A 26,077-nucleotide genomic window follows, 5' to 3' on the forward strand; every position below is an offset into this window, starting at 1 on the left:
ATATACACATATATACGAATAAAAAAATGCATATTATTCTTACATATCATCCGTGATGACATATACAAAATCTAAAACGCGTCTTCTATGCGATTGGCACACCGTGTGGGCGCTTGTAAAAGACAGAGTAACTCTTATGACACCGACATATTAGCCCCTATATTATGCTAACATATTAGAGTAGGCATAGCCCCTTATTAATTATACTTATTGAGTAACTTTTAAATCAATAATCAATAACTTAATATTAAAACAGACACCGAGAGTGACACGTGTCATTTCCTGGTGCTGTTTTTTCCCTCCAAAACTTCCCTTCCCTTTTTTTTTAACTTTTTTTTTTTTTTGTAAATATTTGATACAACTATAATAATATCATTCCAAATCTTTTGATACAATTAATTTCGTGTTCATAATTCTTCCATATACTACATTTACCTAAAATACTATTCCGACTCTTTTTTAATTATCTGATAAACGGAGTAGTATTACATTTTGCTATAAAAAGTAGTAATAATAAAATTAATTCGTCTTATTGATATTAAAGAATTACTTTAAAGAAATTTTACAAACAAAAAAAAAATAGACTTATCGTGCATGGCACGGGGCCTAAGCTAGCTAGTAACAAATAAAGTAACCCCTACAACACTGACAGAGTGAGTAACCATACATTATAACACTTACTAACCTATATCACTAATAATTGAGTAACCCTATAACACTAACCGAGTAATATTATGGTGGTTGGCCACACACAAATACTTCTTATGTCCCAGAATGACTGAGAAAAACAAACTTTGCATACATGTCAATGCAATAGTTTAACCTAATTTTTATATAATTAAATATCAACAAAAATAAGAAATTTTTTCATCATGAAATATTATAATAATATCTATTCAAAAACCTATTTCATGATATGATTTTATTACATTTAAAAAAAAAAAAAAAAATTGACAGTAAAAGTTAAAATTATAAATTGTGGGAAAAAAGTCTAACTTGTCAGACTGTCAGTTATACTGGGATGTATATAGTAAAAGTTAGTGCCAAATTTTGTATTTAAAAATGAGAATTATAGAATTAACTAAGGAGGGTCGGGCCTCTCATCTTCTATCCTCTCCTCTTCTCTCCTCCTCTTTTCTAGGGTTTCTCCATAATCTTGACCGTTTAGGCCAGAAATAGTCTAATTTCTCATAAATTAGACTATTTCCAACCCTTTTCCCATAATTTTATTTAGTTTTGCAATTTAGATTTTAATAAATCTACAAAAGTAGTGTAGATATTCGTCCATCTCCCTATGGTGGAGTCGTTAGTTTTTGTTAGTTTAGTTGTTTGTTTATGTTTAGGGTTTGTTTGTGTGTTAGGGTCATAAAAAAAGTAATAATCTTTAGCCCAATTTTCAGTTCTTTGGTAAATATTTGTTCGGGATCGCAACGGTTGTCAAATTTTCAGATGCGTTCAGGCGAATCAGATTAGAATCATCATTACGGCTACCACGAATCGTTAGACTGTCTCTCCGAAAAGGCTGTATATTCCAGCAATGTAAGCGAGAGATGTACCATAGTACAAGATCTTTTCAACGATCGTAGCTCTGATGAAGGAAACTCTAATTTGATTCAATTTTATGTATTTGTTAATTTCGATTTCATTTAATTTGTAGATGTCGGATGGCTTTTTATTAATGAATTGATTTGTTTCAAAAAAAAAAAGAGAGAATTATAGTTTATCTTATAGGGTGGTACACGTACAAGCCTCTAACCATAATTTTTTTAAATGCATTTATTTATGTTTATCATTGTAGACACCTAAAAATGTCTCCCCAAAACCAAACCCGATGATGAACAACCTTTCACCGCCATTATTGGTCAAGTTGAGTATTTAATCTTGGAGTGCTTAAATCCATATTTCCATTTCATAAAACCAACCCAAATCCTATCCCATTTCCCCAAACCATAACTTATTTTCCTCTTTTCGTGCCTTTAAACCCAAAATAATTCATTTCGTGTCCTTTAAAATCATTCATTTCGTGTCCTTTTTATAAAAACGATTAATCCAGTTTATTTTGGTCCATAATCTAGGTCCAATGATTGAATATTTGTATGGGGCTATAAAAGAGATTTCCAACGATATAATATAAGACCAAATTCGAGTTATAACGAATAAGTTATGGCTAAAATATTAAACTGAGCCCAAACCGAACCTAAGCCCACCTTACCTACGACCCAATGATCATGTGGAAGGTCCAAATGATTTAATCCAATTCCTAAACCAATTAGGATTAATTAGAAACTTCTATAAGTTTCTAAAAGATCCTAATTATCCTTTTTGAAAAGATAAGATTAAAGAGTTTCAAATTGAATAAAACTCCTTTTTTTTAAAGTCCTAATTTTATTCGAATTAAAAGACATTCAAAGATAGACAGATATTATTTTCGTACCCCATAGTTTTATCCAAATTTTATATGTTTGGATAGCCCTTGAAATTATCTTTCCAATGATATATTATAATATCGATTCCGAGCTATAACGGAAAAGATATGAATAAAATATCAAACTCTATCCAAAACTGACACCGTCTCACTATTTCGGCCATATCTTTTATTCTATAAAATATTTTAATCTGATTCTAATTGGATTATAAATTATACTTCAATATCTTTCCAACTATATCTTATTCATCTTATTCCGATTTCTGGATCAAAAGATATGATAAAAACAAAAAACGCAAAAACTGCAATCTATCGAGTTTTATTCCGATTTAATTCGGATCTTATCTTAATTCTTCGACCCCTCTTTTTTCTCTATAAATAGAGGTCATATCTCCCTTTTTTTAATCATCAACAAGCTTGATCATCAAATAATCTTCTCTCTCTTTAGCCTAAAAACTAGCCACCCTATTCTCTCAAAATATTTCCCCTAAGCACTCCAAGGAGTTCATACAATACCCAAAGTTCTATACTTTAACCAAGGCGTGAAAGGTATAATTAACTGAGGGTTTGAACCAAATCAAATCTACATTTATTTAATTTATATTTCAATTTGATTTATATTTTTTTATTGAAGTTACTAACAGTTTATTCATGATGAAGCAATTCAAGGAAACACGGAAAGTGAGTAATTAATCATTTAATTACTCTTATTTTTATTCGTGTTGCTAGTATCATGATTAGGGTTATTATTTATATTTGATTTGACTAACAATTTATTGTTAAATTGCTTCCAATATTAATGTTTATTCTATTGTTATTATGATCACTATATTTCATGTTAAAGGGAATATGTAATTGAAAATCACGCTTAATAGGATAATTTGGACATGCGGTTTAGGATCCTTTTAATCTTGTTATTAAACCAAGTGATCACAATATTTTAGAATTATATGTTGAATTAATATTCAACCAATTTAGCTTAATAATAGTTTGGAGCGAATTGAATATTTTGTATGTATGCCTTTGAGATCGCAAGAATCACTTTTCACTATAAGAATCGAGTAGAGGCCAATACGGGCGAATGTGACTCCATGACTCACTTCGTACCATCATCCTCGATCCTCCTTTTCGTGGTTCCGAACCATATGGAGTTAGTAATCTCATGGATTATGAATGGGGTGTAGCCTTCACGGGTCAATCGTTGTTGCCTATCGTTGTCCCTTTATTCGTGGTTGCCTTTTATGATCCGTGAACGGTTTACAAGTTCCTAAAAAACTTGTTGGCGGCTCCCTACTTTCCTTGTCCCTAATCTTATATGTCAATTCTCACTTCCTATGAGTGTCAAGCATATTCACAACATGCTTTAACGTAGGCGCACTTCGAGCGACGCCTACAATCATGCAAATTTACATAAGATTGATAAATAAATTCATTCTTATGCACACTCATCACTCTGAATAAATATGCAGTACAAAGTATAATCAGGGGCGGAATCAGGGGGGTTGGGGTAGGCCATGGCCACCCCCTTGATTTTATATAAAAATTAATTGTCATACAATTATGAGTATATGTGGTAGTTAGCTCAGTTGGTTATGCATATGTTGTTCAACTTATGTGTCATTTTTTTATAGGAGTTCGATACTTGCCGCTGACAATATTTTTTTAATTCTTTCATTCATTGTATGCTTGGTAATCATGCATACATCACTTTTTACTATCCTAAATTCACAAAATTTGCTAGTGGGCTCAAAGAAGACTTTTTTTTTTTTTTTTTTTTTGCAATTTTCCTACGTTATTATTTTTGTACAGAGAAGGATTTTTAACTTAAATTAATTAAAAAAAAAATAGTTGTTACTATACTTTTAAATTTTCACATATATTTGAAGACGGTTAAAATCTTACGTATTGTCCATTGTCCAATGAGAAATTAGAAGATGCATTGAGTTAAAATAAACATAATTGATTTTGGCCCCCCTAAAGAAAATTTTCTGGTTCCGCCACTGAGTATAATAGTATATATATTATGCTTGCATGAGTGTGCTGTGAATTTGTGACTTTAAATTAATTGTCAAATATCTTGTCAACAAAAAAAAAAAAAAAAAAAAAAAAAAAAAAAAAAAAAAAAGTTGTCAAATAAATAGTTTGGTTATAGGTGTAGCAAAAGTTTACAAACTTGTTATAATATATAATTCGGAAATTTTGGGTTTATTAGCAGTTTTGTAACAAAATATTATAGCAAAAATTGAATTATATATTTATATATAGTTTGTCTTGTTGATTGTATTATTCACAAAGAATCACAATACAACCATTTATATTACAAGTCTAGAGCATATGCAATAGGCATATGGTAATAAGGATTGGAAAAATATAATATATAAAATAAGAGAATATACTCTCCTTGATTAAGCATTAATCTAAAGTCAAATGATATAGAATAAATCACTAAACATATGTTGAATATTCGTAAATAATATTAATTGAGAAACAATATTAAGCAAATCAAGGATATTAATTATATATCTTCGAGTATCCCTAATAATAGTTTGACAATTATACATTTTACCAACAAAAAAAAAGGTCACATGTCAGCTTTGGAGTTAGTGTACCCTGTTTTATATATATATAACTCAATATTCTACCGTATACATAAAATAGAAGAAACATGCTTAATAAGGGTCTGTTCTCTTCAGCTTATTTTCAGTTTAGATCAGCTCCAATAAGTTCAGTTCAGTTCAATTCAGCTTAGCTCAATCAATCAGAACATGCCTTAAAACAGAATTAGTAGCCCAATTTAAACTTCACTCACTATTAGTCATTTGGTCCACAATGACCTTTTTGCAGATGGAACATAGTAATTCGAAGAGTTATATGTAGTGTACATACCTTAGCTATCTTATAGGTTAATACCATATATACCAGAAAATAACAAAGCTAAAGAAAAAAAAAAAAAAAAAACCAATGCGGATGTTATATATATTTAAAGATAAATAGATGGTAGGGTTGATTATGTTAAAGTTGGGTTAGTTTACACATTTGTCGAAACACAACCTTGACCATCAATATCATTAATGAAATATTTGTAAAATTACAATAAGTATTATAAAAGTAGACATTGTGAGATTATAAGTGATTAATCCAATAACATACTACGGAATACATGTTAACATTTACCTATTTTTATAAAAGTATTAGTTAAAAAAATAAGTCAAAGCTAATAATGTATAATTAATGTAAAATTCCTAGGATACATTTTTGAAAAAAAATGAAAGGAGTATATTAGTAGGGTTTGAATTACGGAGTTATGATGATTAGCTTCAAAAATCAACAATGGATATGCATTGAGATTATATGTGATTAATCCAATAACATACTACGGAATACATGTTAACATTTACCTATTTTATAAAAGTATTAGTTAAAAAAATAAGTCAAAGCTAATAATGTATGATTAATGTAAAATTCCTAGGATACATTTTTGAAAAAAAATGAAAGGAGTATATTAGTAGGGTTTGAATTAAGGAGTTATGATGATTAGCTTCAACAATCAACAATGGATATGCATTAAATATTACAATAGTGTATTCATCTCAGTCTGTTTCATTCTTTACTGTATCCTTTTTCAGTACACTTATTTGAATTTATTACAGGTTTTGCAAAAGCTAGTGAGAACAAGTCACATAGGACTTTGATTCATTTTTATTCAAGTAATTGAGATGAAAAAATACATACATATAGGTACATTCACTATATTGTACTTACTTCGTATATAATATGCTTCAAAGATGAGAAATGAGATCCATCATGCAAGTTCGAGGGTGACACTTAACTTGTAGAGGGTGAAGCTTGGTCATGGTAACACCTCCGGCTTCCTTCATATCAATTAATTCATGGCTAACACGGCTCCATTCGAAACACTGGATCATTGTCGCGATAGCTAACCAAATTACCTTACTAGCCAAATGTTCCCCTGGGCAAACCCTCCTTCCGATACCAAAAGGTATAAACTTGCACCCTAATATATTCCTATCAACTCCCTCAAATCTCTCTGGCTTGAATTTTCGTGGTTCGTCCCATATACTTGGATCATTGTGTATCGCCCATATGTTACACACGAGCATTGAGCCCTGTGGTATGAGGTAGCCTCCTACTAGGTAATCACTTATAGATTCTCGAGGTAACCCTAAAGGTCCGGCAGGGTACATTCTCAATGTTTCGTTCACGATGCATTGGATATAAGGGAGGTTGCTCTTATCATATTCTTCTACTAAACGTCTGTGTCCTACTTTTGAGTCGATCTCGGATTGTGCTTTCTTGAGGGTTTCAGGATTGTTGAGAAGGAGGGAAAGCGCCCATACTAAAGTTGCTGCTGAAGTATCTGTTCCAGCTTGGAAGAGGCCCTATATATAAAATGTGATGACACGCATAAGTAACTTACATGATATCTTTTATTTTGTGATAAAAAAAATCGCATAAAAGTGTAAAATAATATTCATGTACATCAAACAATTTAAGATTAGTTTATAACCTACTTTGAGGCTAACTTTAAACATGTTATAATTTTCGTGTAACACAAATTCTTATATGTGGCTGGCCACACGGTGTGGCCAGACATCATAGGGGTTGCTTCGTTAGTGTAATAGGGTTACTAGTCAGTGTTAAAGGAGTCACTCGGTCAGTGATATAGGGTTACTCGACCATTATTACGAGTATTACTTGGTCAGTTTATAGGAGTTATTTTGTTCTTTAATAAGTGGTCGTAAGCCACACACAAGAATATTTGTTCATGTAAATAGGTTTAAAAATAGCGTTTATGAGCTAGGATAATTTTATTACTTTTACATGTTGGGATCAGATTTATTTTTATTCTTTTTTAACATAACAATCTTCCATAAAAAAAGAAAGTGAAATTTATTTATGTTAGGGTAACTTTTGGTCATTTTAGGCTAATTAATTTTACCAATGTATAGTTTTGATTGTACACCGGGTTTATATAGAACCTTGTCTTGTGATAATAATAACACCTTATGCATTTGTTTATTTCAAATTATTTTTACTTATTTCATAAATAATAAGTTCACATCATATTAGAAAACATAAGTTTAGATCTTATTAGATAAAAAAATAAGTTCAAATTAGATCAAATTAGAAAAAATAAGTTCAAATAAAATCACCGTTTTTATGTGCAAGCCCAAATTAAAGGATGTAAAAAAATCAATTTTAAGGAGAATTGAAAAAAATCAATCAGGCTTTAATGATTCATGTTACTCCCTCCGTGTTTTTTTAAGTGTTAAGTTTGTCCGGCACATAGTTTTAGGCAATTTAATTTACTTAAATAAAATAAGAGGTAAGTGGAGTAGTTGGAGTATTAAAAAATTATAAAAGAAAGATAGTGGGATTAATAGTTTATTGAAAAGTAATGAATGTGTGAGGAAAGATATAATATAAAAAAAAAAAAAAAAAAAAAAAAAAAAAAAAGGTAGTAGTGAGTTTGGTTGGAGACCATAAGAGGAAAGAGATATAATATTTCAATGTAGCTTTTTGGCAAAAAAGGAAGTATAACACTTATTAAAACACGGTCGGATTTGGTAAGTGTAACACTTATTAAAACACAGAGGGAGTAGTAGAATTGCAAAAATCAATTACAACAACAATTTTAACAACAATAAGAATATTAGAACACTTTGAAGGAGGACTTGCATAAATTGAGGATTTGAGGAGGGGGTGGTGGTTCAAGGGGAAGGAGAGATCCGGCGGGAGTGGGGAAGGTTGGCGCATCGGCAAGGGAGGGGCTGGGCGCGGGCGCCAGCGTGGGTGGAGGCGGGGGAGAGGTGGCTGGCCGGTGGCGATTGGGTGGAGCTTGTTCAAAAAGTGAGAAAGGTAAGGATGAAGAAAGAGAGGGGAATGAAAATGATTATCATGATGAGGATAGTATGGGCTGGGTTTGAGTGAGGGCATTTTAGGAATTTGAGTGTATTAAGTTAGAACATTTTAGGAATTTCAATTTTTTATTTTAAAAAAATGTTAACCATAGTTAAGGATTCACTAAATTGTTTCATTAAGTTCATTGTTGAATAATTATAACTAGTTAAAGTTTACTAAAGATAATAAGAGTTTTTACAATTTACCACTGAGAAAATAAAAAAACTATAGTGTTACCAAAGATAATTTTCCAAAAAGTTATGAAAATTATATACTACCTTCGTTTCTTATTATGTACAATAAAGGAAATTTTATATCTCACAAATAATGAAATAATACCCTTTTGTTGCACATAATAAGAAACGGAGATAATATTAATAAAATACACATTATTACGAATCTAACAAGACCACGCTAGATATATTTTTTAATTTCTTTATAGATTATCGTACACTTACAATAAATAAGCCCTAAATCAAGCTGAATTACCAATTAACAACATAAATTAATATGTTGTTTTAAGATAAAACTAGTGTATGGCGAAATGCCACCATTGTCTGGGAGTTTTAATAATAATAATATAGTTAAAAAAAATAATAGAGTACAAGAAATTTTGGTTACACGTGTACAGTAATTTTACGATAAATTGCTCACCCCATTGTAGGGTAACTTAACTTACTTTGGAGTTCTATAGTATGTTTGTGATGCTTGTCTTTTCGGTCACATTAGGAGTATTTTTATGACGCAAAATTCTAATACTAAAGAATTACTTTATCCATACAAAATGTATAGTTTTATTATTTACTGGGTATTGGAATAACTTTAAATTATTGTAAGCTATAAGTCTAGTATGAAGCGAATTGAGATTACATTAATTTTATTGAAAAACGATTTTTCTTAGGGATGAGGGTAACTTTAACAATTTTTATGGTAACTTTAACCTCCTATATGGCTAGGGTACGTAACTTTTAGTTTTGTAATGATTTTGATTGTATTTTAATGTGTATTTTCTAATGAATACATGTTATAAGGATGATTTTATGGTAGCCTTTTGAAAAGTGACTACCACAAGCTTAATGACATGGCGTAATTTAATTGGATGTCATAAGTTATGTCATCTTTAACTTTTCAAAGCCTTTTTTTAATTAAAATTCATTTCTTTAAATTCTGAAAATCTTTTTTTAATTTTCGAAAATCATATTTTATAATTTCAAATTTTCTTTTTTTTATTTGATCATTAATTTCAGAAAATCAAAATTAAATTTAAAATCAAAATTAAAAAATTAAAAACAAAAAATGATCTTTATTGTTCGTTCTTCATTGTTCTTCATTTCTTCATCCAAAATTAAAACTTTCATGCAAATTTGTCACTATTATTCACTAATTCGTTCAATATTCTAGTCTAAAGTTTGATTTTAAATTTTGTTCATCAAATCGAATTTTTCAGTTTCCAATTTTTAGATTTTTGTTCTCACAAATCTCACCGAAACCGCATTATAACGTATTTGTTAACGATGAATTACCCGCATAGGTGTTTGGTTGTATCGCTGTGGTCGGTGGCATGGTGGTTTAGGTTTAATGATTGATGTTTTTCAGAATGTTTGATTGAAGAAGACAACAATAATTTGTTTTTTTTTATCCCTGTTTGATCCGTAATAATATAAATATGTGGTTGCAAATTTGTTTGTGGTTTAGGTAATGATTTGACCGTAAACTCGTTATGTCATTACCTTTGGAAAACATTGTTTAATATTTTTTAAAAGATTATTATGCTATTTTTCGGGTATTGTCAAATTCAGTTTTTTTTTTTTTTCTCTCTCACGACATACACGGTTTCCTCCACTAGCTCTTGTGCAATCTAATTTATTTATTTATTTATTTATTTTATTATTATTATTTTTTTATATAGAACTTCATTCTTTGCTTTCCCTAATTCAATTCAAATTCAACAATTGAGTACTCTTGAGCTTCCATCATGCTAGTGGATGAAAACGTGTATGTCGTGAGATAGAGTAAAAAGCTGAATTTGACAATAACTGGCATAATAATCTTTTACAAAATAAAAAGATTCCAAATAATATAAATTAAAGCACTACTATTTTCCAAAGGTAATGACCTAACAAGGTTAAGGTCATTATCAAAGGCACAAACAAGTTTGCAACAAATTATTTACATTTTTACGGATCAAACAGGGACGAAAACAAAAAAGAATTGTTGTCTTCTCCAAGCATACATTCCGAAAAATATCAATCATTCAACCTAAACCACCATGCCGACGACCACCGCGATATAACCAAACACCTATGCGTGTAATTCATCCTTAACAAATACATTATAATGCGGTTTTGGTTGAGATTTTGTAAACACAAAAATCTAAAAATTAAAAAATGAAAACTTCGAATTGCTACAAAAACGAATTGATGAACAAAATTAAACATCGGACTTTAGAATGATACATTGAACTAATTAGTGAATAATTGTGACAAATTTGCATCAAAGTTTTAATTTTGGATGGTGAAATGAAGAACAATGAAGAACGAACAATGAAGAACAATCTTTGTTATTAATTTTTTTATTTTGATTTTTAATTAAATTTTGATTTTCTGAAATTAATTATTAAATCAAAAAAAGAATTTCTGAAATTATAAAAAATGATTTTTGGAAATTAAAAAATGAATTTTAGAATTTAAAGAAATAAATTTTAATTATAAAAGGCTTTGAAAAGTCAAAGATGACATAGCTTATGACATCCAATTAAATTATGTCACGTCATTAGGCGTGTGGTAGTCTTTTCTCAAAAGACTACTATAAAATTTTCAATGTTATAAAAGCGAATATGATTAATCTAATACAGTATAAGTGTTTTTCCAAGAGTAAAATGTATGTTACAAAAATGTTAACTTTTATAGTATATTCCCTCCGTTTTTAAATACTTGCTCCATTTCTATTTTTTGCACTATTCATTTGTCCTACTTTGACTAATGTTTGTGATTTATACATAAGAAAAAATATAGTCTTGTGGGTACTTGTTGGAATCATTTCAATGAATAGATTATTAATTTTCAATTGATAGAATTTATACTTATTGATAATTAAAGATATTAGTGATCAAAGATTAGCATCGGCATGCGTATCCAAGAGAAATGGAGCAAGTCTTTAAAAACGGAGGGAGTATAAAGGTAAATTTAACCCGTTTTATAATAATTTAACGAAAGTCTGCCTTAAATGATAATTTGTGTGCTTTCAGTTAACTCTAAATATAAAATACAAATATTTATACTAGTATTAAACTCTATCTGAAATTTTTGAAAAAAAGAGTACAAGAAACTTACCAAGATGAAGTATCTGATCAACTCATCTGTATAATATGGTGGATCCTTTTTTTGTAAGGACAACAAAACATGCAACATTGACCTCTTTCTATCCTCAGTTAATCTTCCTTTCTCCTCCATTTTCCTATGCTCTTTTAACATTACTTTCATGATCTCATTGCATTCTTCTTTGATCGTCTTTAGGATATTCTCGTTTGACCAATAAAACAGCTTAAACAACTTTAAGATAGGCAAGAAATCTTCTAAATTTGAAACCCCACTCCTATTAAAACTTTGCTTTACAAGTTCCTCAAACCTTCTAAAACATCCTATCCCTTCATCATCTCCCTCTTCAAAGTTACTCTTCCCTATTACCAACTTCATCATGTTGTCTAAGGTTAGCCCAAATAAGGCTGACTTCATTTCTATCACATCGTCTACACTACTACTTTGTAACTTCATAACCCTACGGATAAAGGATCGGGCCACATTGGCTCGAATCCCTGATAAGATTTGTAGCCGTTTAGGAGATAGAATCTCAACGGCTGCAATTCTACGTAAGTTTTTCCAATGGGCCCCATATGGGGCCCATGCAATAGTTGTGAAGTTATTTCCATTGTACTTTCCAGAGAGGAGCTTAGGCCGGTTCACAAAAACATCATTCCGGACTAAGCACTCCTCCACAATAGAAGGGGATGACACAAGCACAACACGCCGAGTTCCAAACTTGAGATAGAGAATTGGACCATATTGGGCGGCCAAACAAGCTAGAGAACGGTGGAGGGGCTTCTTAAAGAGGTAGAGGTGGCCAATGACGGGGAAAGAGAGAAAAGGGCTTGGTGGTAGTTTGATCTTGAGATTGTAGCGTAGGATTGTATGCTTAAGAGTGTAGTACGTGGCTAGGAAGAATGCTACATACTTAGTAACTATGACAATTGTGTTATATATATCACTATTAATTGTAAGCAATTGCATCTTTTGGGCGTTGTTGTATGGATTTATGCCTACGTTGTGTCACAAATTTATAGCATGAATGATTAAGGTTCCCATATGAAAAATCATTAAGATGCTCAATTATTGTAGGTTTTCATTCAATGGCTTGTTTAAATTGGCTCATTAACTCATGGGGCAATGTGACATTTTGTAATTATAACTTTCTTGTTTGATACGGAAAAAATTCATGTAAGAAATAAACTCCTTCCTAAACACCCCCCTCTTTATTTTTGGGAGGTGTTAAATACCGCCAACAAAAATTATCAAAACCGCCAACTTTTTAAGCAAAATGTCATTATTGCCCTTACTAAAATACTAAACCCAAACCCATCTTTCTCCTCTTTCTTTTTTCTCTCTCATCAACAACCCTCAGGATCCCCAAAAACAGCCACCACCACCACCACAGAGACAACCGACGTACCAGTCAGCGGCGTTCAAGAGGTGGTGGCGCGTACATGGGTGACGGTGGTTGACGGTGGGGACATGGCTGGAAACCGGGGAAGGAGGTAAATTTGCCGATTAGTTTTTTGTTTTGAATTTAAGTTATTTTTTTTTTAAATTCCGGTGGCTGGTAACCGGCGCTTAAAACCGGTTGACCGCCACCGGTAACCGACGGTCAAAACCGGTTGACCGTGCTGGTCAATCGGTTTGACCGCCGGTTATCGGTGGCGGCCAACCGGTTTTGAGCGTCGTTAGCCAACAACTTTTTTTTTTTTTTAAAAAAAACTTATTTTTTTTATTCAAAACTTATTCTAATTAATTGTTATTATTATTACAAAATAATTATAATTAATTTTATTACTATTGTTGTAGATGATTATATTGATTAACTGTTATTATTCTTGGCAATCTGGTGTAGATGGTGGTGGTTGACGCGGTGGTTGTGGGTCTGTAGTGGTCGACATGGTGGCGTGGGTGGTACCGGTGGTGTGATTGGTGATGGTTGATGTGGTTGCTTTAGAAGTGGTGGATGGAAATCATGGAATGAAGTTAAGAGAAAGAATATGGGGAAGATTTTAGTAAGGGCAATGTTGTCCCTTTACTTGAAATGTTGGCGGTTTGATAAATTTTGTTGGCGGTATTTAGCAATTCACTTATTTTTTTGATAAGGAACCTTCCTATCCCTTATTGGCTTATGGCAATATACTACCTCCAATTTTTTAGTTGACACATTTTTATTAAGCAAATTTGTCAAAAAAAAAAAAACCTTTTAAAAGCACCCTTTTGTCAAAAAAAAAAACCTTTTAAAAGCTTTTTAGTTAAAAAAAACACAACCTCAATTTTTTTGCAAGGAGAAACCTGTTTCACTAATTGTCCTCTAATTCACTTAATTTTATTTTGTTTTCTTTCTTTTAATCACTCTCTAACCCACCTATTTATGAGTAATAATTAAATTAAATTAAAAAAAAAACTACCACCTCCCAACCACTAGCCAACCACCACCTCCCAACCACTAGCTTAGCCAACCATCCCCACCCCCATTGGACCTGCCGCCCAGATCCCCCACCACCGACGATCTACCTCCACCACCGGCCGACCATCCCTTTCTTATCCCCGACGGCGACCACCACAAGTAAGCAATTTTCAATTTTTTGGCTCTAAATTGCTCAAATCAAGTCCAAATCAATTGAAATTTGCTTCCAAATTATCCTACTATCATATACACATATAATCAAAGCCAAAAAAACATCAATTGCAAGCAAGATGCACAAATTTAGAAACCCCCAAATTAATTTTTCTAGGGTTTATGGACAAATCAAAAATTGCAAAGTTCAAGCACATTATAAGATAAAATCGAAGCAAAAATGCATTGATTGTGTGCGAAAACTTGATTTGAAGCTTCCAAAAAGATCCTAGCAAATTTGGGTTGTGTGTTTGAGAGTGTTTGAGGGAGAAATGAAAGGTAGATGTTCGAAGGGAGGGGCCGAGGAGGTGGGGTTGCAGCAGGCCGGTGATAAGGGGGGTCGACCGAAGGTTGAGATGGGTCGCCGGGGATGTGAGGTTGTAGGTGGCGTGGGGGAGGAGGGCTGCTGCAGTGGGAGGAGGAAAGGAAAGGGCTGCTGCAAAAGGAGGTGGAAAGGGGGGAGGGTGGTGGTTTTTGTTCTTTTTTTATTTTTATAAATTAATTTAGTTATAAAATTGTTAAGTGAGTACTAAATGGATAATTAGAATAAATTAGAAATTAATTACGTGGATTAGACACACTTGGTTGTCATCAACAACAAAAATTCACATTCGGGTTTTCTCTTGCCAAAATGTTAAAATTCGGGTTTCCTTTAGCTAAAAAGCTTTTAAAAGGTTTTTTTTTTACGCAAAATGGTATATCTAAAAGGTTTTTTTTTTTTTTTTTTTTTTTTTTTTTGGCAAATTTGCCTTTTTATTATCACTTTTGTCAATACACTATTTTAATGATTAATATCTACAAAATATCGATATTGTAAAATTTTTGTCTAACCTATCACTGATCGATCAACCCTTATAACACTGTTGGAGTAACCTCATAACATTAACGAAGTAAGCCCTGTAACATTGACCGAGTAACCCCTACAACACTAGCAAAGTAATCAATATAATCACACGGTGTGACCAGCCACATGAAAAGGTTTTTTTTTTTTTTTTTTAAAAAAAATAAAAATAAATAAATTGTACGTAGTTCCTAGAAATATTTGATAAATATTATCTTTGATCCTTTATATAAATATCACAAACTCTTATATGTGGCTGACCATATCATATAATAACTAATATATAAAGCTACAATGACACTTGACAATTTTATTGTTCGCCAAGTGTCACATCACGTAGGCTATTAGATATTAGTATATGTTACATAGGATTTATTTAATTATAATTTTTTTTTTTTTTTTTTTGTAGAATATAGGATAAAATATTTGATAAATTTAGATAGATTTTATAGGATAATATTATTATTTTAGAGTTTTATTTTCAATAAAATTTGGATTGAGTTTAAAGATAAAATTTTTGGTTTAGAATTTTATTTTCAATAAAATACTAATATTTTGAATCCAAAGGACCGGGGTATATAATATAGATGTACCGTACAATTGTACTCTCATTCTCCTCCCTCAAAAAAGGAAAATAAATCAAACAGACATGCTATTATATACGAAGTATAAGTATATAATATAATTGGTATCAAGTTTTAACATGCAACTAAGTAGAAAATGAAATCAGATCAACACTTTAGACAACAGTTTTTTTTAATTGTGATCACTACTGTCTAAAGTTGTGAAAATAGGATTGTAGAATCACAATGAGTAGAAAATTCAAAGAACATAAAATTTTTAATTTTAAAATTCAATAAACAATTCGAGCATCGCTCGGGTCCAAAACTAGTATATACTATATGTCTATATATATATCTTCATTAAAAGTAAATCAGTTATATAAAAATTTGAGCAAATCCAAATTGATATCCTATATCAACGAGCCGCGTTGATATAGGGGCTTTGTCGTCCGTTCACTCATTAAATGAAGGACAAAGTTGGAAGAGAAATGAACGCCCAATGTTTCCCGTTTCTTGTCCACCGTTTTGGTTTGGAGTCTTGTATGTACGACGTTAACGTCGTTAATGGATTTTTCTCTCTCTTCAAAACCCTAAAATGTGTGGAGCTTTCTCTCTCTACCGCAAAGATGGTCATTAATGGTTCTTGCTACAAGACATCTTCATTTAGACTGAATTAAGTGGTCGTACTTCGGATTGTTGATGATCAATAAGGACTTTCACATTGTATAATGGTTTCGAGGATAGCAAGAGTGAGCTCAATTGCTTTGAAGACGACGGGGTAGAAGCTGAATCCGATCTCAAAATTAAGGTATTATTCGATTCACAAATTGTCGGTTTCGAGGATTATATGCATTGCAAACAATGAATTCGTCTTTTGTATTTCAATTTGAATCCAGCAATCAAAATTCTATTGAAGCAGGACGTTTGTAATATATTACTGCCTTTAATTGTCAATAATTGTGTTGTTGTTCATTGGCTTTGGTTACTTAGTTGGTTAATTATATGTAAACCTGGATGATTTCATCATTTCGTTAATAATCATGTGTATTGCTTTATTAGCAAAAACGTGAGGATGGATTCTGGATTTATTTTGCTACAACTTTACCTAACTAAGAAAAGGTCTGCTACTACTTGAATTAAATGATTCAGGTCTGATTTGCAAAAAAAAGTGAATTAGTAAGTACTGTAGCGAATTGACGACGAAAATAGAAGTATTGATTTGAGTGTTTGAGCAGCAGTGGTACCGACTACTGGAATATCCACCGCCGATAATCATCGTTTCCTCTTATGAAGATCACTTATTTGTTATTCTCTCTCCTCTGGAATTTTAGATCTGATCTCAATTATAAAGTAGATGAAACGACGTTAATTTTTCCGTCCACATAAGTGCCGTTACAAGATTTGATTAAAAAATTGCTCCAACGGTGTCCACGTAAGCATTCCACTAGTTTTCATGTGGGTTTCAGAATATGTTCCAACTTATTACGAGATTGTCATTATATCAACGAAATTTCGTTGATATAAGATATCAATGGGGTCTGGCTCATAAAAATTTTCTGTACATATTAATATTAGTGAATATATTACCTTACTTTTAATAAAATATTAGTGACAAACGTAGGATTTTATTTAATGAAATTGCCTTACAAATACATACCCTTAATTGGTTTGGTTTCCAAAAAAAAAATACATACCCTTAATTTATAAAGATTTTTTACTTTTAATAAATTACGTTATATGCATACTTTGTACATATAAATCCGTCCGTTATTTCCAATTGATTTGCCTTATATATATCAACATAAATTACTGTACTTTAAAGATTTTTGGGTTTTTCTAAGCTATGCCCCCAAGGTTATTGAGTTTCTAAGCTGTGCCCATGTTTTTTTAAAATTACAAGATATACTCTCCAACTTAAGGTGTTTATTCAACCGTACCCTATAACGTTAATCCAATGTCAGTAGTTGTGTTAACGGCTCATTACCACACTTTGGAGAGAAATTTCACGCCCAAATTGAGTTAGAGCTATATAAGTAGGTTAACAATTAACATATTTTTTCCAAATTTTCTCATCTTCTTTTTCTTCTTTCTTCTAAAAGCAATCATTGATATGTCAAGCTCTTGGTGTATTTCTTAGGGCCTGTTCATATTTACTGAACTGAGCTGAACTGAACTGAACTGATTGGAGCTGAACTGAACTGAACTGATTGGAGCTGAACTGAACTGAACTGAACTGAACTAAGCTGAAATGAATATTTTATGAGAGAGGAAAATTAAGAGCTGAACTGAACTGATTGGAGCTGAACTGAACTGAACTGAACTGAACTGATTGGAGCTGAACTGAACTGAACTGAACTGAAAATAAGTAAATATGAACAAGCCCTTATTCTTTTTTCTCATCCGTTTCTTATTACTTCCTATTTATTTACAATTGTAACGTTGAGTTTACGTTAGAGGGTACAATTGATTAAACAACTTAAGTTGGAGGACACAACTTGTAATTTTGAAAAGCATGGGCACACCTTAGAATCTCAACAACCTTGAGGGCATAACTTAGAAAAACCCAAAATCTTATTACTGCAAATCCATATTTTAATATTTTTTGCATAAAATTTTACATAGTTGTCTAAGATAAGATACTTAAAATATTTTTTATATGAAAAATATAAATGGATAAAAACTTAAAAAGCATATACGGAGTATAAAATTACTACAAGATCCCGTCAAAAAAAAAAAATTAAAAATAAAAAAAATTACTACAAGGCAGCGAATCATAATTTGAAAATTTTTAAAGTATTAAAGAATATTTTTATTTTATTTTTTTAGAAGAAAATTTTCTTTAGTGATATTACCACTCTTTGTGCGGCCAACCGACAGTCCTAAAGTGACGATCGCTGCGGTTGCGAAGCGAAGGAAAATTTGCAGCAGCAACAAAGCTTGAGAAACAGGACAACAATGGCGGTTATTCAGCAAAGATTTTGTAATCCAAAAGTATTGAAGCTAACTTTAGGGTTTATCGCTCTCTCTATTGCTGCCTACATTGTCGGACCTCCTCTCTATTGGCAATTCTTAGAGGGTTCTGCCCCTGTTTCTCTCTCCTCTTCTTCTTCATCTTCTTCTTCAACTACGCCTTCTTGTCCTCCTTGCACTTGTAATTGCGATTCTCCGCCTCTCATTTCTATTCCTGATGGTATGTTCTTCAGATCTCAATCTGACTTTTTTGGGAAATTTTCAGTTTTTTTTCTTCAATTTGAATATTTGATTGGTTTTAATTCGTGGGTATTTCTGATTTATAGTCGATTTGCTGATAATATTAACTAGGTGATTAATTTATTGTTTGTTAGTTTTGGGGTTCATTTGATCATTATTATGCCGTTTGATTTTTCCTGGGATTTGATTTGGGGTTCATTTTTTTTTTAATTGATGGGTGATTCTGACTTATGCGCAAATCATGTTATGAGAAAATTTAATTTATATTTGTTTGTGGGAGGAAAAGTTTGTGATCTTCAGTGTTTCACATTCTATTTGGTTTAGATTGAAGTTCTTTGATTTGGGTTGGTAATAGACAGTTGGGGGTTTTAAGGGTTCATTGTTTAAATATTTGAATGATGATATCTTGAATGTTGGAGTATATATTCTGCTATAATGACTATGATTTCGGCTTTTGATTACTGAAGAAGCTTAATAAATCTTAGTAACATTTCTGAATTTGATAATGTTGGTTTTTTTACTTGTTCTTTGAGCTCTGATTACTTTTTCATCATATTGAGACTTTGGTTAATTTGTTCATTATGTTTGTTTGTTATTGCAGGGCTCAGCAATATTTCCTTTACAGGTTTGTCATCCTTCATTGTTATGGCTTTGTAAATACACATCGGATGAGAAAATATTACTTTCTGTCTTTCCCCTCTTTGATACGATATTATGATGTATTGAATATAAGTCATAATGTGTAGTGGCATATAGAGGGGGTATATCATGAATATTGGCCTTTTATGTGTATCATAAGCATTAAGCAGTACTTGAAAGATGATTATTTGATGCTATTGGTAGCTTGTTGTTGCTTCTGTTTGGTACTGATCATATGTTGCGCAAATCATTATACTACCTCCTCCACACAAGGCACAATATATGAGGCTTGTGTTTACTTTGGCGGTCACTTAGATTGCCTTGGCTTGACAACTTGCACTTTAATAAATTATCGAGTTTAGATGTATAAAAATAATGTGTTTGCATCATGATAAATAGCTAAATAGCTATACTTGATTACTGTATCATTCTTCGTCCAACTCATAAAGCTCTAAGAGTTACTTTAACTTGCATTACTTGAAAGATGATGAAGTCACAGTTAGTGAGTTCATGATTGAAATTGTTACTTTGGCCTTAACCCTTTATGAGAAGTATAACCTTGAAGTATTAACCCAACCACCTTGGATGGTTCTCTTGGCCTTAGCCCATCTACTTAGATTTGAAAAATATTAACCTCACTTTGACAAGTATAGGGTTGTGATCAAGAAGAATGGGTTGTGGAATAAAATACACCATCATGAAGGGAAATGGTAAGCAAGCATGTTTAGTCTTAAGAGAAACTTGCACTATGTGAAGCGTAAGTATGAACCTAGGAGAAGAATTGTGAGGTTTCTTAACCTCCCATAAAATACTACCATGAGAGAAGATGTGCAACTGTACTACTTCAATGCCCAACTCCTTTTTTCATACCATAAGGATCCCAATGGGTTTGTGTCATCCAGTAATGAGTTCATACCACCTCTTGGTAGGAGCAATAATTACCCTTTTCCTACTCGTACTCTAACCTATGAACCTCCAAATCGTCCAAGTCCAAAAGTCCACTTTCATGTTGTAAAATGTCCCTGAAGCCGCTAAACAAAAATCACCAAGTTCAAAAGCCCAATGCTTCTTTAAACCAACCTCGTGGTAATGTGAGCCCAATCAAAAGCCCAAGTTACTCTAATTATGCATGTCTGGATGGTAATCTATGTGAGTCTGGGTCAAGTTCAGGCCGTACTCCAAGCTATAGTGGCTATAACCCAACTTTCATGACTAACCCAAGTGATAGGGATAAGTCCAAGCGAGATGATCTTGACTATGATCAAAATGAAGATGACTATATTGAAAGTGTTGCTTGCATAATTGAACTATGATTATGTTTATTGCTTTCAATAATTGCCTTAGATGCCAAAGTTGTACTTTTCTTTAATTATTAGTGAAATGATGTAATTTTATTGAAATTTTCTCTATGTTACTAAGTGAATTAAATGCAGTAACACAGAGAAAATTGGACTTGGTGATTTTTGTTTGGCGACTTCGGTAGTATTTTTTGGGAGTTTAGGAAACCTCACAATTCTCCTCCTAGGTTCATACTTACGCTTCACATAGTGTAAGTCTCTCTTAAGGCTAGACATGCTTGCTAACCATTTCCCTTCATGATGGCGTTTTACATTCCACAATCCATTCTTCTTAATCACATCCCCATACTTGTCAAAGAGAGGTTGATATTTTTCAACTCTAGGTAGATGAGCTAAGGCCAAGAGAACCATTCAAGGCTTCAAACTGGTTGGGTCAAGACTTCCAAGTTATACTTCTCATAAAGGGTTAAGGCCAAAGTAACAATTCAAGTCATGAACTCACTAGCTGTGATTTCATCATCTTTCAAGTAATGCAAGTTAAAGTAATTCTTGGAGCTTTATGAGTTGGACGAAGAATGATATAGTAATCAGGTATAGCTATTTATCATGACGCAGACACATTATTTTTATATATCTAAACTCGATACTTTATTAAAGTGCAAGTTGTCAAGCCAAGACAATCTAAGTAAGTGACCGCCAAAGTAAACACCAGCCTAATATTTTGTGCCTTGTGTGGAGGAGGTAGTATTATGATTTGCGCAACATATGATCAGTAGTACCAAGCAGAAGCAACAACAAGCTACCAATAGCATCAAACATATTTAAAAAAAAAAGATATACATACCTTATTCCACCTCCAAAACCTCAAAATTGGGTTTATGAGGCCAAATTCGACCATGAAAACTCTAGATCTAGAGTTTTCATGGTCGAATTTCACCTAAAAACCTTCGTTTTGCGCCGTTGGTGTTGCTGTTCATGTTGGTGTTGTTGTTGCGGCGGTGGTTAATGTTGGCGGTGGTAGTTAGAAAGATGGGGGAAAGAAGATGAGAGATGGAGAACAAGAATGAGGAGAAAAAGAGAACAAGAAGAGGAAATAGAAGGAGAAGAAGAGGAAAGAGAAGAGGAGAAGAAGAGAGAGAAGGAGAACGACAAAGAAAAGGAGAAGGGAAAAGGGATATAGAAAGAGAAGGGGGAAAGGAAAGAAAAGAGGCGGAAAAGGAAGGGGGGGATTGTTAGGGTTTTTATTTAAAAGTTTTTTTTTTCTTCTTTTTTTTTTAAAAAAAAAATTATTCGGAATAAAAATCCGTCGGAAATTGTACTTGCCGACGGAAAAATCCGTCGGAAGGTACATAAATTCTGATTTTCCGTCGGAAATTTCCAACGGATTTGCGACGGATTTATTGAATTCGTCGGAAATTTCCAACGGAATTAAAATCCGGAGAAATTCCGATTTTTCTGACGGAATAATGTGTCCGTCGGAAATCGACCTAATTCTAGTAGTGTTCCTTGCATCATGTTTATCTTTTAGTTGCTTTAAATGACTAATGTAGTGCTTGTAGCTATCTTAAATCTGTAACTACAGGATTGTCTTGTTTGGGATTCATGTTTTGGGATTGTTATTTTTATTTTCCAAGTGCTTTATATCTAAATTAAGTCATCTTTCCCTTCCAAATTTCATCTTCATCTGCACGGTTTTGGCCAACTAGAAGATTTCACAACTTAATGAATATGGTGGTGTTGAAATCTTCCCTTGCTGTACTTCCTCAATTATTCTATCTATATGTATTATATAGTGATTTCTGGTAATGTTTGTTTTCCCTCCTATAGTTTCCTGTGAAACTTATTTATCCTGTTACATAAATTTAATAAATGCGGGTACATAATTCGTCAAATTTCTTATATAATGACTGCATTGGAATTAAAGCTTAGATAATGAATGCTCAGCATTTTTGTTATTTGTTTTAGTTTTACTTTGATTTTATAGAACAAGCCTGGCTTGATTATTAGTTTATCTTCTACTTTGTTGCTATGAGTCCTATAACACATCCCTCATGCTTGGGTCATCCTAGATGTGCACAAGCTTTGCTTTTGAAGTGTTAATGTGTTTTGAACTTTCAAGAGTTAATCTGTGCTATTCTCCCAAACCACTTGGGCTCTGGGCTGCACTTTGAATTTATAAAGACACAACTTATGTGCTTTGACATAGTATGTCTGCTGCACTTTAATGGTGGCAGGAGTCCTTTGGTTGAGTACTGAGTACTTTGAAGTGATGTGCGTATCTAGCTTGGACAATTTCCATCTAGTTTTGCTATCTCAAGCTTACCTGAAATTACTTTATCCCGATACTGTTACTGATGCATTTTTATTATAATCAGATTGTTCAAAGCATGATCCAGGGGTCAGTGAAGATACTGAGAAGAATTTTGCTGAATTGCTAGCTGAGGAATTGAAATTACGAGAAGCTGAAGCTGCAGAAAATCAGAAGCGTGCTGACATGGCTTTGCTGGAAGCTAAGAAGATCACTTCTCAGTACCAAAAGGAGGCAGACAAGTGCAATTCAGGAATGGAAACCTGTGAGGAAGCCAGGGAGAAGGCTGAAGCAGCTTTGGTGTCGCAGAAAAAATTAACTGCAATTTGGGAACAACGGGCTCGCCAAAAAGGATGGAAGGATGGAGTTACTAAGTCCGGTGCTCAGTTGCAGGGAAATGTTCAGTCTGTATAGTATACTCTGTAGTTTTTCAGAAGACTCGCACCTGAACCTTTATCACAGATACTGAATTACAGCCCAAAATTTACATTCAGGGTGTACGGCCCCCCAAAATCCATGAGCTGCTTTGCTTACTGTCATCATATCCATCGAGAATTTATCACTGGAGCTTGGATAGTTGTCTCAACACATTCCGCATAACAAGATGTGCACAATTGCTTTAAAATATAATTTTGTAAACACGAAGAATCCACTTTAGCCGGCTGAAAGTGTAATGAATATTCTCGACAGCAACTTAGTGTTTTGTCTAATTATATTTGGTAAACAGGAAATTTTATTTATATCTCAAATGGCTTTTGTAACTTGGTCGAAACTTACTGCTTGAGCTTTGAAGGATTTTCTTAATCTACCTGTTAAACGCTAGGATTCCAAGCTAACCAATGACTATTAACTAGAAGTACTCAAATGTCCTTTTGTTTCCTCTCTATCTTTCAACTCATAGCGACATAACCTAGCGGCACCAGCCACCATACATTTCCCAACGCAACGAGCCCATAGCTGCCGCCACCCCCTTCTGCCTTCTCCACCTGACCAGTTAATATTGTGATACCTAATTCGGAAAAGAGGCTGCCCAAACTATTATGGTCTTTCAAGCAGGAATTTTATTCATTAATCTAGCTAGCTATCAGGTACCAAGTATCATTTTGAAATTATTAGGTACATGATAATGGTGCACTAAGCTATTACTTCCTCTCTTTCACAACTAGTCTTTTTATGCACGTGATACGAGTATTACACATCAATTAAGAAAATTTTCATCATCATTTTTAAACAATGTTAGAATATTAAAATGTAATGAGTCAAAAACAAAGAAAATTTTCATCATCAGTTTTAAACAATACTCCCTCCGTCCCTAAATTACATTCCTCCTTTTTATTTTTGGTATTCTAAAATTACATTCCTCCTTTCTATTTTTGGTAAGTTTTTTTTGGTAAATCAACTATCTTTTTCTGTTTTATATTTAATGCTTTCTCACTCATCCTTACCTAATCTCACTCATAATCCTTGTGCCAAATTACAATGAATATGATTGGTTAAAAATTTTCAATTAGGAGCATGTGATTGGTCCTTTTTTTTTTGCAAAGGATTGATGACATGTCATGAGTAATAACTAATCTATCTTTGTACTTCCCATTGCATTATCTAATTATTGTTATTTGTCTTGTTCTTTCCTCCTTAATTCCCGTGTAAATTTCCAAAGAGGAATGTAATTTAGGGACGGAGGGATTATTAGAAAATTAAAATTTAATGAGTCCAAAACAAAGAAAATTTTCATCATCAGTTTTAAACAACATTAGAATATTAAAATTTAATGAGTCAAAAACTAAGATGGCCTAATATGTTTTGAAAAGTATAAACAAAACAATAGATAAAAAGTAAACTAACCGAATGTATGACAATTATTATCAAGAAGTTAGTAGCTATTCAATTAAAAGAACCAACAATAATGTTCATTCCGTTATTAAATAAATGTATCACATAATAAATGTATCACATAGTCATACATATGATAAGGATGTAAGAATTTATGCGAGATTGTCTTTTGGGGGGAATTCCAAAGGGAGTTTAGTTATGTATATGCTCATACATAACAAGTGGTTTTTTTTTTTTTTTGGAACTTGTTATAGTACTACTGAAACTATTAATAATATGACCTACACTGTATATTTTACCCTTGATGGTATTAATAGTACTAAAAGAGAATACTTAAATAACAACGTTTTATAATTAAGAGTAATAGTCACTTGTTTTCTAATTAATGGCTTTTAACGGTACTAATTATCACAACTCTACTACTTATGTATCAAAATAAATTATTTTAGCAGTTTAACAGCCCACCATGCTTCGCAATAATAATTTTTTAACTAGAGAGTTTTGACCAATACCTGAACTTAGTCGACAATGGAACCTCCGGCGTTCTGAGCTTCCGGCTTTACCAAGGTAGCTAACCCAAACTAACCTTGTCTTCCTTAGATCAGGCTTAACACAGATCTATTTCGTTTCCTACCTTAGACCGTAGTCTCTAATTAAATAATCCTTACTGTGTTTATGATGAAACTTTTTAAACAGAAAGATAATTCATTTGATACATAAGGTTCAAGGGGATAACGTTCCCTTCTTGAACGAAACTTTTATTTAATCTGAAAAGATTACAATACTCATATATTACAACACACACACACAAACTGAAAGTTTAAACAGACATAAGCTGAACTAGAGTTTTCTCTACTTTAAGAGAGATGGAGAACCAATCTTTCTCTTAAGGTGAGTATATTTATCTAGAGGACTCTCTAAATCTTTCAGAGTAATTCTCTAGCTAACTCTTCCAACTCTTCCTTCACTTCTTGGCCTAAGTCCCTTTATATAGGGAAGCAAAGTTACATAGGATTCTTATCCTGACTCAGCAAGCAATTCTACAGCATTGCTTTTTACAAAGATACTTTAAGACAGAAACAATTAATAAAACGTGGCTACAGTGAAGAT

General features: G+C 32.5%; 2 protein-coding genes across 2 annotated transcripts; one reads left to right on the forward strand and one right to left on the reverse strand.

Annotated features, from left to right (window-relative positions):
* Nucleotides 1-6,204: 6,204 nt before the first annotated feature.
* LOC145558441 (cytochrome P450 81Q32-like) lies at nt 6,205-12,667 on the reverse strand. Its single transcript, XM_081619687.1, has 2 exons — nt 11,680-12,667; nt 6,205-6,825 (listed from the first exon to the last, which is right to left on the reverse strand). Exons 1-2 carry the CDS (start codon nt 12,631-12,633, stop codon nt 6,205-6,207), a joined length of 1,575 nt encoding a protein of 524 aa, XP_081475813.1. The 5' UTR covers nt 12,634-12,667.
* A 5,842-nt stretch (nt 12,668-18,509) lies between these two features.
* On the forward strand, nt 18,510-23,906 carry LOC145558442 (uncharacterized). Its single transcript, XM_081619688.1, has 3 exons — nt 18,510-18,869; nt 19,491-19,514; nt 23,202-23,906. Exons 1-3 carry the CDS (start codon nt 18,635-18,637, stop codon nt 23,546-23,548), a joined length of 606 nt encoding a protein of 201 aa, XP_081475814.1. The 5' UTR covers nt 18,510-18,634; the 3' UTR covers nt 23,549-23,906.
* Nucleotides 23,907-26,077: the final 2,171 nt, after the last annotated feature.

The sequence above is a fragment of the Chenopodium album genome, chromosome 9 (assembly GCF_948465745.1).
Source record: "Chenopodium album chromosome 9, dcCheAlbu1.1, whole genome shotgun sequence".
Classification (NCBI taxonomy): domain Eukaryota; kingdom Viridiplantae; phylum Streptophyta; class Magnoliopsida; order Caryophyllales; family Amaranthaceae; genus Chenopodium; species Chenopodium album.